The 13064-nt window shown below is 43.6% G+C and overlaps 1 protein-coding gene across 1 annotated transcript in view; it reads left to right on the top strand.

The window, feature by feature from the left end:
- The first annotated feature begins 4840 nt into the window (after window positions 1-4840).
- The window catches only part of LOC143955215 (uncharacterized), an 89472-nt gene continuing 81248 nt past the window's right edge, over window positions 4841-13064 (top strand). Inside the window, exon 1 of the mRNA XM_077465299.1 lies at window positions 4841-5770. Within this exon, the coding sequence (XP_077321425.1) occupies window positions 5686-5770 (85 nt within the window). The 5' untranslated portion in view covers window positions 4841-5685. The remainder of the gene's footprint in view (window positions 5771-13064) is intronic.

Genomic DNA, 13064 nt, shown 5'->3' with positions numbered 1-13064 from the left:
TGAGAAAAAATTATTTGCAGACTTGTATATCTATACAAAAGTGTCATTGGTGTGCTGAGTCACCTGCTGATTACTTTCACTATATTACCAAAAGTATTGGGACACCTGCCTTTACGCACACATGAACTTTAATGGCATCCCAGCCTTAGTCTGTAGGGTTCAATATTGAGATGGCCCGCCCTTTGCAGCTATAACAGCTTCAACTCTTCTGGGAAGGCCGTCCACAAGGTTTAGGAGTGTGTCTATGGGAATGTTTGACCATTCTTCCAGAAGCATATTTGTGAGGTCAGGCACTGATGTTGGACGAGAATGCCTCCACTCTAATTCATCCCAAAGGTGTTCTATCAGGTTGAGGTCAGGACTTGTGAAGGCCAGTCAAGTTCCTCCACCCCACACGCACTCATTTATGTCTTTATGGACCTTGGGTTGTGCACTGGTGCGCAGTCCTGTTGGAACAGCTATCCTCAAACTGTTCCCACAAATTCAGGGGTATGAAGTTGTCCAAAATGTCTTGGTATGCTGATGCCTTAACTGGAACTAAGGGGCTAAGCCCAACCGCTGAAAAACAACCCCACACCATAATCCCCCCCCCTCCACCAAATGACTTGGACCAGTGCACAAAGCAAGGTCCATAAAGACATGGATGAGTGAGCTTGGGGTGGAGGAACTTGACTGGCCTGTACATAGTCCTGACCTCAACCCTGACCTTTGGGATGGATTACAGTGGAGACCTTGGGCCTTCTCATCCAACATCAGTGCCAGACCTCACAAAATCGCTTCTGGAATAATGGTCATACGTTCCCATATACACACTCTTAAACCTTGCAGACAGCCTTCCCAGATGACTTGAAGCTGTTATAGCTGCAAGGGCCGGGCCAACTTAATATTCATCCCTACAGATTTAGACTGGGATGCCATTAAGGTTTATATGCATGTAAATGCAGGCGTCCCAATACTTTTAGTATATTTCTTGAAGACTCCAGTGATGAAAGCTGCCTGCTAAAATTCCTGCCTCTCTTTCCATTCACTTTGAGGTGTTCCCATCTCACATTTTCTGCAGTCTCCATAATCTTAAACCATATTTTAGGTAAAAAGGCTTTCCTGTGTAAATGTGCATCCACACATGCTTCCCTTGATCTTTTGATTTAAAAATATGTCTAAACAATGAGTATTTTTAAGTTTCTCTAAGATCTACAAACGCTCAAGTGCGAACAATTTTTACCCTTCAAATGGGTCCCTCTCCCAGTTCAAGGGGTAATTGCTTTTTTTGCTTAGGGGATCATTAATAAGGTGATACATACTTTTTTTCCTTGCTTTTTTGGCCTTTGGTACTCTCCTCCGCTGTCCAACATTCCAGTTTGGAAAAGGGGCCTCAGCATCCTGCTATAAAATGCAGAACCAGCACTCCAGCATGGTCAAGGATGACCCCTTGAGAATGTCCATTTGGACAAAACTTGTCAGGACAAAGTCTTACGCCGCGTACACACGATCTGAATTCTCGTCGGAAAAAGCTCTGATGGTTTTCCCAACGGAATTCGGCTCAAGCTGTCTTGCCTACACACGGTCACATCAAATTCCGATTATTTATAACGTGGTGACGTACAACACGTACGACAGGACTAGAAAAAGGAAGTTCAATAGCCAGTAGCCAATAGCTTCTGTCTCGTAGTTGAATCTGAGCATGCGTGATTTTTGGCGTGTGTCGGAATTGCATACCCACGATCGGAATTACCGATAGAAAGTTTTTAGCGTCGGGAAAATGGAGAACACGCTATCAATTTTTGGCTGGCGGAAATTCGGACAGCTAAATTGCGATGGAGCATACACACGGTAGCATTTTCAGATGAAAAGCTCTCATCTGTCTTTTTCTGGCCGGAATTCCGATCGTGTGTACGCGGCATTAGTGCTGATATCATGCCACTGTCCAGCATGGTGAAGGATGACTTCAGGGAGCTGTGACCCATCAGGTTGTGAGAAAAAGGCTTTGGTGGACCGATTGCACAATGAAGGAGAAGCCCTAAGGGAGCGAGTATTAGAGCAGGTGTCTCACCTTATTCATCTTTCCCTTGAAAAGACGAGCAGGTAACCTTGCAGAGAAAATAGCAGTGATAACGATACAGAGGCTAGGATGGGTACATTTTATGGAGAGACTACAAAAATCTGTTAATACTAGTATTCTATCACTACCCAAATTAGGCCCAGAAGCACCCAGCATTGTTACTAATCCTAATGGCCCTGATGTGGCAGGAGAGAGCGTGGGTAGCCTAGTGAAAGATCCGGGTAGGGTGTTGACTTTCTTTTGCCGCTGCAGTAAGTTTTTCTCTTCTTCTTGGCAACTGCAGAAACAGTACAAGGTGTTCAGTCTATGCCTTGTTCTGCTTGGTCCGCTGCTGTACTAGATGCCTCCATTGCCCCAGCAAAGCATGCCGGCAAAGTTGGCATCCCAAACAGTAGATGAAATGGCGTGGGTACCACAGCACGCACCATAGCATGCTAGGTCTTTTTATCTGAGGCCTGAGCAGGCTGTGTGAGTTCCTGAGTTAGTTTCTCCTCTAAGATCTGAGAAGGTCGTGTAACCTTCTAAAGTAATCTCCCTCCCCTGAGATCTGAGCAGGCTGTTTGATCTCCTGATGTATTCTCTCCTCTTGAGGTCTGAGCAGGCTGTGTGATTCCCCGAGGTAATCTCTCATCTGTGGTCTATGCAGGCTGTGTGATTTCCTGGGGTAATTTTTTTCCCTGGGGTTTGAGCAAGTTTTGTGATTTCATGAAGTAATCTCTCCTTTGAGATTTGAGCAAGTTGTGTGAATTCCTGAAGTAACCTCTCCCCCCCAAAATCTGAGCAGGCTGTGAGATTTCCTTAGGTAATCTCTCCTCCCCTAAGGCCTGAGCAGGTTCTGTGGTCCCCTGAGGTAACTTTTCCCCCCATGAGGTTTGAACAGGCTGTGTGATTTCCAGAGGTAATCTCTCCTCTGAGGTCTGATCACGTTTTTGTGACTTCCTGAGGTAATGTTTACTCTGAGATCTGAGCAGGCAATGTGTTTTTCTGAGGTGATCTTTCGCCCTAAGGCCTGAGCAGGCTGTGTGATTTCTTGAGGTAATCTATCCCCCCCTGAGGTCTGAGCAGGCCGTGTGAGGTCCCTAAGGAAATTTCTTCTATAAGATCTGAGTAGGTTGTGTAACCTTCTAAAAATAATCTCCCTCCCGTGAGGTCTGAGCAGGCTGTTTTAACTCCTGAGGTAATCTCTCCTCTGAGTTCCGAGCAGACAATGTGATTTCCTGAGGTAATCTTTCCCTCTGAGGTCTGAGCTTGCTATGTGATTTCCTAAAGTAACTTGTCCTATGAGTTCTGAGCAAGTTTTGTGAATTCTTGGGCTAATCTCTCCTCTGAGGTGTGAGCTGGCCAAGTGATTTCCTGAGGTACTCTCTGCCGTAAGCCCTGAGCAGGCTGTGTGATTACCTAAGGTAAGCTATCCCCCTGAGGTCTGAGCAGGCCGCGTGAGTTCTCGAGGTCATTTCTCCTCTGAGATCGGAGTGGGTTGTGTGATCTCTGAAAGTAATCTCCCTCTCCGAGGTCTGAGCAGGCTATGTGATTTCCTGAGGTACTCTCTACCCTAAGGCCTGAGCAGGCTGTGTGGTCTCCTGAGGTAATTTCCCTCTCCGAGGTCTGAGTAGGTTGTGTGATTTCTTAAGGTAATCTTTACCCTGAGGTCTGAGTAGGTTGTGTGATTTCCTGAGGTACTTTCTTCCCTTAAGGTCTGAGCAGGTTGTGTGATCTCCTGAGGTAATCTCTCCCCTTGAGGTCTGAGCAGGTTGTGTAATCTTCTGAGGTAACCTTTTCCTCCTGGATCTTAAAATCTGGCTGAAGTGATTATCTGCTAAGAGAAACATTTAATATTTAAATTAACAGTTCACGGACCGTTAGTGGCAGGGTTTCCCGCCAAAAATAGACAATCACAGGTAAGGGCAGAATCTTCCTTAGCTCAGCAACAGCATCTCCCTGACAGCATTTAGTACATCTGAGGTGACCATCTGACCCAGAAGGCAGAGGAGATGAGCAGTATATGGCTCAAAATTTCCTAAAATGGATGAATAGCGGAATGAAGAAAAATAGATAGACAGATAATTTTATTAAAAATGTTTGGGAAGATGGTGTTATGTCACACACAGGTATATGGGATTATACGGGAAGACGGTGTCATGTCACACACAGGTATATGGGGTCATATGGGAAAACGGTGTCATGTCACATGGGTATGTGGGGATATACGGGATGATTGTGTCATGTCACACAGGTATTTGGGGATATACGGGATGATGGTGTCATGTCACACACAGGTATATAGGGTTATACGGGATGACGGTGTCATGTCACACACAAGTATATGGGGATATACGGGATGACGGTGTCATGTCACACAGGTATATGGGGATATACGGGATGATGGTGTCATGTCACACACAGGTATATGGGGATATACGGGATGATGGTGTCACACACAGGTATATAGAGTTGTACGGGATGACGGTGTCATGTCACACACAGGTATATAGGGTTATACGGGATGACGGTGTCATGTCACACACAGGTATATGAGATTATACGGGATGACGGTGTCATGTCACACACAGGTATATGGGATTATGGATCTTGGGCTTTAAAAAGATCAAATGATTGTTTTTCATATATTTTTTCATTAAATTATTGATTCAGTTTTAATTTCTTTGTAATGTTTGTTTTTAATATGATACGCGCAACATCAAGGGAGAAGGTGGCAGAAGAGAGAGAAAAATAAAATTGAGTATAACATAGGATGCAGTTACTAAATCGCAACTAGGTGGCGATCTCACTTATTGTGAGTGGATCCCACAGTCAGGAAGTGATGTAAGATAAAGAACGGACACTAAAAGGTAGAGACAGGAAGTTCTGGGTGAGAGGTGAGTCTGGAGGATGTAGAGAGGAGACATTTCTGGAACTGGCAGTAGAGGAGGTAATAAGATATTATTTTATATTTACACCCAGTAATCCCCCGTAATGTCCGTCCTATTCCTCCATATTCACTAAAGTGGGGTACACACTATAAGAAATTCGGACAGACGATCATCTGATTTTTCTTCGTTGTTTCACAGCAAGTCAGGATCAAGAAAATTCTCGTACAACAAAGGCTTTTTTTGTTTTGTTTATTGCTTCTGATAATGCGCGGTCTTTCTTTTCTGATTTTCTCATACGAAAACGGTACACGTTAAAATAAAATCATTTGTTCTGTTTGGAATTTTGGAGTTTGTCCGTTCAGAAAGTGTGAATCGGCTGTCGAAAGTTGTGTACACACCATCAGAAAATCGTACAATCATTCCTCTGACGAAAAGGTTCGCCTAATTTTCTTATAGTCTGTGTGAGCCTTAAGAAGTAAAAGGCAATCTCTTTGAAGAAGATCTATCATTGTCTTTTTTACAGTCCTGTTCTCAATTGGAGCCATGTTTATAAATGCTTTCTAACCATGGTTATGAGGTTTGACCTGCCCCTCCCCCTCCTGCTGTGCTTGATCTGACAACAGCCTAGAAGGAGACGGCTGATTCATAGGTGTATGTTGTCTTGGTTGTGAACGCTTTCCTGAAACGAGCAACGGCAAATGGAATGCAGAGCCTGACATATCCTGAAGGTATCAGGATGTCACTGTCTATTTCTCCATGGAGGAGTGGGAGTATATAGAAGGACACAAGGATCTCTACAAGGACGTTATGATGGAGAATCAGCCGCCCCTCACATCACCGGGTAAGAGGAGACTTTATTGTAAAGGAGAGAGCAGTATGGAGGGTCCACCTAGATCCCCCATCATCTGATAAACTCATAGATACAATGTATTCAGTCAGTTTGTGTGTTTCCTACAGATGGATCCAGTAATGGGAACCCACCAGAGAGATGTCCCAGTCCTCTGTGTTCCCGGGATTCCACAAAGGAAGATCACAGCATCTCATGTAAAGTTAAAGAAGAGATGAAAAAGGAGGATGATGAGGTTGATGTGATTGAGGAGTTTTCTAAAGGATACAGAGATCCCTCCAATAATGTCAAGAGGGAGCCATTCTGTGACACAAACCCACCAGAGAGATGTCCTCATCCTCTGTATTCCCGGGATTCCAAAAAGAATAACCACACCATTTGTCGCCATTATCAGGTAAACATAAAGGATCATAAGGATATACTTGGTCTTTATTCCACCTCTTCTCCATGGGCTTCATGCAGAGAGCAGATACTTGTTCATTATTCTACCCGTTGCCCCCTGAATATGTCTCTAGGCCAGGAACAGGGCTGTTCTGCAGTATGGTAAAGGTTTAGGGGAGTATTTTGCATGTCCGATCTAATGTAATTATTTTCACCTAAGCGGAGGGTTTCTTAAAATATATTGATTGAAAATAGTATTCTACTTTCAGCAAAAAGCATATAGTTCTTTTGATAGCTATGAGAAAAGATTACATTTTTTTACACATAGTGACCGGGCTGTGTGGTGTCATGGTGTAATAAAGGTTTGGTGGCACCCAAGGTTCTCGGTTCTCACAAATGCAGGTTGAGGTGCTCCAGGATGTGTGTCTTACTAGGAGAAAACTGAGCTTTCAGTTTTTTCCAGGACTGGGAAATCCTGTTGGGTCATGGAGGCTTTGTAGAGTATTGGGTGAGATGAAGCCTCCAACCTGGGTCCATGTTTTGATGGTGACCAACACTTGCTGATTGTGCAGTTGTGCACAGGCCTTATGATATGGAAGCTTACTGATGGTCAGGGCTCCACGTTCCCAAGCAGACCATTGTGCTGCCAGTGAACAGAAGTTACACGAAGATGTTGGTTATGTGTGTCTGTCTGCACGGGCCAGGCTGACATCTGGAGCTAGAGTTGATGCCGGAGTAGCATGTGAACACCGTAGTGTTCTAGAATGAATGTTCTAATAGGTATGACACTAGCTAAAAAAACATTTTAGCGCTAGACCCAGGGGAAATCTTCCATCACACTTCTTTCTAGAATGCCCATCAAGGGTGCAGCCCTCCTTCTTTATATCGCAAAAAATAAAAACCCCAGTGGTGATTAAATACCGCCAAAAGAAAGCACTATTTGTGTGCAAGGAAAAAAATAATAATTTAGGTACAGCGTTGCATGACCGCGCAATTGCCAGTTAAAGTAGCACAATGCTGAATAGCAAAAAATGGCCTGGTCATAAAGGGGGTAAAACCTTCCGGGGCACAAGTGCTTAATTGTATCCTATTATCTTTGGGGTTCAGGGTGAAGAACTGAAAGACATCAAAGTTGAGGATAAAGAGGAAGAAGAAGAAGAGGAGATGTTGGTGAGTGGAGATCAGCAGTCTATGGAGAAGGACGGTCCCCTCTCGTATTCCCGAGATTGCATACAAGAATATCACAGCTATACACACCATAATCAGGTAGGTGGGACTGAGCAATAAAACTCAAATGATATTAAACTATGAGGTGACATTCTTCTATGTAATCTCTTGTTATTTTCAGTAATGTTTCCAGATGTTGTATTTTATCATCTTTGGGGTTTAGGGTGAAGAACTGAAGGACATCAAAGTTGAGGTTAAAGGGGAAGAAGAAGAGAGGTTGGTGAGTGGAGATCAGCAGTCTATGGAGGAGAGGGAGATGATTATGAAAAGTGAACAGGAGGAATCTTCTCTACATATGGACACAAGTAAGTAATAAACTTCATTTTTTCATTGTACTTTTTTTTTATTTTTCTTACATGTGTTAAATGTACATTTTAGGTCTGAAGATTAGTTAAAACCCCCCAACATATATTTTAATATAAATAAAATTTGAGAAAAATTCTGGACAGCTGCACTCCAAAAAATAGCCTTTATTCATCAAAAGGAATCAAAAAATACATGCCACAGCAGAACGGACAGAAGGACTGACGCGTTTCACACTACCAAACAGTGCTTAATCATAGCTCTGATTAAGCACTGTTTGGTAGTGTGAAATGCATCAGTTTTTTCTGTCCGTTCTGCTGTGGCATGCATTTCTTGATTCCTTTTGACAAATAAAGGCTATTTTTTGGAGTGCGGCTGTCCAGAATTTTTCTCAAATTTCATTGCTATATGCATCGCCAGCACCTGTGGCTTCCAAACTAGAGGGGGGGGGGGGGGTTCATTCCAATCTGACCAGCCTGGAGCAGTGATATCCCTTTCTCTGTTGTCTCTAGATATATTTTAATATAGTAATGGTAGTTGAAAATTTTAATAGCACGTGATATAAGCGTAACTGCTTATCAAATATTTTCAGGGAAAGTACACTAAAGGTTTAGTGCACACAAATCCAATATAATACCCATTTTTTTGTAACATATTGTATAAGGGATGAGGTTGCATCAGGTAAATATGTACCCAAAGGGTCAAGACTTAAAATTACGTTTTTTTTTTCCAGTGGGAATGCATTTCCGGCACCTCTAGCACTGAATATATGTAATGGCAAGGGGTGTGCTGGAGGGTCTATTGATGATGGCTGCTGCGGCATCTATTGTCGTGGGAGATCTGTTGTTGCTGGGGAGGTCTATTGATGCAGGGGGATCTATTGTTGCTGGTGGGGAGTCTTTGGTTGCTGGGGAGTCATTTACTCCTGGGAGGGATGTATGGTTGAGGGACGGGTCAACTGTTGATTGTTCCTTGGGGTTCCTATAAAAAGTTGGAGGTGGAGATACTGTACATCATATGAAAGGTCCATCTCCATTCCTCAATATAACGTCATGTTCCCAACAAATGAGGAGGAGATACTGTACACCATATGAAAGGTCCATCTCCATTCCTCAATATAACGTCATGTTCCCAACAAATGAAAAGGAATCCACCACATCTGAAAGGGCCCTTACAGTTGCACCCAATTCCATACCAGAGTTCTGTGAAACTGTTGGCTGTTCGAACAACATACATGATTTCTTACATACTGACACCTTCAACATTTATCTAAAAATTGCTTTCCAACAGATGGGTGCCATGTCAGGAATTCCTCGGAGGGACATCCTATATCATCTTCAGATTGGAACTCAAAAGATGACGGAATAAGACCGACTTCACCAGAAGTAAATCCCAATGCACAAAATATCTCCAGACCTCACCATTCATCTACATCAATGGATGTCTCTAATCTTGAGGGATCTTCTGATCAATCACAAACTATTCCTTCAGACGTCCAGCTTAGTTCTCACAGTGCAGAAACATCTACAGATCCATCTAATCCCGGGGAGTCCTCTTTGACCCATGAAATGGTTCGTGCAAGTGAGAGTCCAGTCTCATGTTTGGGGTGTGGGGCATCTTTAAAAACAAGATCTGAACTTGTTGTACATCTCAGGTCTCACACCAGCGTGACCTTTTCATGTTCAGAGTGCGGGAAATCTTTCACTGAGAAAAGAGAACTTCTTATACACCAGAAAACTCACAAGAGTGAGAATCCTTATCCATGTTCAGAGTGCGGGAAATGTTTCCCAGAGAAAAAAAGACTTCTATCCCACCAGAGAACGCACACGGGTGATCGTCCTTATTCATGCTCAGAGTGTGGGAAATGTTTCTTTGAGAAAAAAAGACTTCTCTTGCACCAGAGAACACACACGGGTGATTGTCCTTATTCATGCTCAGAGTGCGGGAAATGTTTCACTGAGAAAAGCGCACTTCTATCACATCTAAGGACTCACACCGGCGAGCGTCCATTTTCGTGCTCCGAGTGTGGGGAATGTTTCACTCAGCAAGGGAGCCTTATTAGACACCAAAGAAGGCACAAAAGCGAGTTGCCTTTTTCTTGTTCAGAGTGCGGGAAGGGTTTTACCAGGAGAGCCAAACTGCTTGCTCATCAGAGAAGCCACACTGGTGAGCGTCCCTTTTTCTGTTCATTGTGCGGGAAAAGTTTCACATTGAAAGAAAACCTTAATAGACACCAGAGAAGTCACATGGGCAAGCATCCTTTTTCATGTTCAGAGTGCGGGAAATGTTTTACACGCAAAGATTATCTTATTAGACATAAATGTAAAGATGCTGATACTGTTTAATAAACATATGGTGGCTGAAAACTGGTGGTTTTGTTCAATTCACAGAATGATAAAAAATGATTTGGATAGATATACATTCCTGCAAAAGTGTCATTGGTGTGCTGAGTCACCTGCTGATTACTTACACTATATTACCAAAGTATTGGGACACCTGCCTTTTACACGCACATGAACATTAATGGTATCCCAGTCTTAGTCCGTAGGGTTCAATATTGAGTTGGCCCACCCTTTGCAGCTATAACAGCTTCAACTCTTCTGGGAAGGCCGTCCACAAACCTTGAAATAGTACACCATCATTGGTGTCAGTGGATGAAATGGTGCCCCATCATTGGTGTCAGTGGGAGGAATTATGCCCCATTATTGGAGTCATTGGGAGGAATTATGGCCCATTGTTGGAGTCATTGGGAGGAATAAAGTGCCATCATTGGTGTCAGTGGAAGAAATAGTGCCCCATCATTGGTGTCAATAGAAGGAATAGTGCCCCATCATTGGTGTCAGTAGGAGGAATTATGCCCCATTGTTTGGAGTTAGTAGGAGGAATAGTTGTTTTGCAAGCAAAGGGCCGCAGTTTGAAAACCCCTGACCTAGGGGATGATAAATAAGGTGATATGCATACATTTTTCTTCCTCCCTTGACCTTTGGCACTTCCTCCGCTGTCTGACATTCAGGATTGTGAGAGGGCTATCAGCATCCAGCCATGCAATACAGGGCCAGCAGTCCAGCATTCTACAGGATGGCATGAGGGAGCTGTAACCAGTAAGGCAGTGAACAGAAGAGAATTCGGTGCACGGGGTCTACCATGAGGATAAAGCCTATGGGTGGAAGTATTATTCTATTCCAGCGCCAGTGCACCTTTAATAGAAGAATCAGGCGTTCACGTGAGTACTGTAATTAACTATCACAGTGGTTACATGATCGGGAGTCAAACTTGCTGGCTCCTGATCATTAGTACAGACCAAGAGCTGTCTTTGACAGCTCAGTCACTGTACTGGAAGTGTGTAGTGAGCATTTGGATGCATATGTGTAGGTGTAATGTCCACCTCTTTTCTGACACATATATAAATGCGTTACATGAATTGAACCACCTGGTTGTGGAGCCTGACATGGAGAGGCAGGTGTCTCTTACACTTTCGGCTCCGGGCCCCTTAACGTAACAGGGGGCACCAGAGCATTGCGCGGCATGAGTTCTTGTGGCACATTTTATGGAGTAAAAGGTAAATAAAAGAGAAAATCGGTACAAATTAGACTTAAATATAATATCACCAACAAATATAGGCTCAGAAGCACTAACAAATTGTTGCTAGACCTGATGTCCTGGCAGGAGAGGGAGACCCGGCCAGTAGCAGTACAGCCGTTAATCTCTCCTTTGAGGTCTGTGCAGGCTGTGTGATCTGAGGTAATTTCTCCTCAGGTCTGAGTAAACTGTGTGATTTCCTGAGGTAATCTCCCCCCGAGGTCTGAGCAGTCCATGTGACATTCTTAGGTAATTTCTCCTCTGAGGTCTGAGCAGGCTGTGTGATCTCCTGAGGTAATCTCTCCTCAGTGGTTTGTGTAAACTGTGATTTCCTGAGGTAATCTCTCTACCTGAAGTCTGAGCAGGCTGTGTGAATTCCTGAGGTAATCTCTCCTCTGAGGTCTGAACAGGCTGACTTCCTGAAGTAATCTCTCCTCTGAGGTCTGAGTAAGCTGTGTGATTTCCTGTGGTAATATCTCCTCCGAGGTCTGAGCAGGCTGTATGATCTCCTGAGGTAATCTCTCCTCTGAGGTTTGCATAAGATGTGTGATTTCCTGAGGCAATCTCTCCCCCTGAGGTCTGAGCAGGCTGTGTGAGCTCCTGAGGTAATCTTTCCTCTGAGCAAGCTGATTTCCTGAGGTAATTTCTCCTCTGTGGTCGGAGTAAGCTGTGTGATTTCCTGAGGTAATCTCTCCTCTGAGGGCTGAGCAGGCTGTGTGATTTCCTGAGGTAATCTCTCCTCTGAGGGCTGAGCAGGCTGTGTGATTTCCTGAGGTAATCTCTCCCCCTGAGGTCTGAGCAGGCTGATTTCCTGAGGTAATTTCTCTTCTGAGGTCTGAGCAGGCTGTGTGATCTCGTGAGGAAATCTCTCCTCTGAAGTCTGAGCAAGCTGTGTGATATCCTGAGGTAATTTGTCATTTGAGGTCTGAGAAGGCTATATGATCCTCTGAGGTAATCTCTCCTCTGAGGTCTGGGAAGGCTGTGTGATCTCCTAAGGTATATAAGGTAAATATCTTCTTTCTGAAGCTTGCATCTTGCAGATAAAATATGACTAAAGAAATTACAGACAATCTGTTGAAAGATATGAGCTTCTGCAAACTATTTAAATGAACAGTTGACAGACCAATGGTGACAAGGTTTCCCCCCAAAATGAGTTTAGCCAATTGCAGGTAAGGGCAGAATCTTCCTTAGCTCAGCAGCAGAATCTCCCTGACAGCATTCAGTACATCTGAGGTGACCATCTGACCCAACGGACACCCAGAAGAAGGACCTGATCTAAAATAGAAGAATGAATTAATAAAAATTACTGAAGAAAAGCAGCGGAAGAGGAAGATAAGCAGCCCACAGAGTCACAGATTAAATTCCAAGGCACTAGTATTTTCATCTTTGTTTTGGATATGGGGGAACCGTCAGAACCTAATTTCTATCTATGTCCCCTGTGGTGAGATTTCCCTCAATTTCAATCTCTTTTGAAATAAACAGGAAGATAGATTGTTCATGAAATAGAGTTACAATACATTGATAATTAGAAGTCATGTTACTTGTAAAAATTTACTATGAAAGGACAAATAATAATTGAAATATATACACGAGGCCTGTCCGGAAAAATTCAAGCCATTGTTAATAAAACAAGAACGGTTTGTGCGACTTTGATGTAACCTGACAGCCAAGGAGAGTGGACTGCAATGTGCATGCGTGAACAACGATAACTTCACTGTCAGGGGAGCTAGATTCCGTTGAGTTAGCGTGTGTACTATGTGGCCATTGCATTCAAAATGACTGAGTGAATCAAGCACAA

The sequence above is a fragment of the Lithobates pipiens genome, unplaced genomic scaffold (genome assembly GCF_037356315.1).
Source record: "Lithobates pipiens isolate NorthernLeopardFrog02 unplaced genomic scaffold, aLitPip1_a1.2 Scaffold_35, whole genome shotgun sequence".
In the NCBI taxonomy this organism is placed as follows: Eukaryota; Metazoa; Chordata; class Amphibia; order Anura; family Ranidae; genus Lithobates; species Lithobates pipiens.
This window is presented reverse-complemented; position numbering and strand designations above follow the sequence as displayed.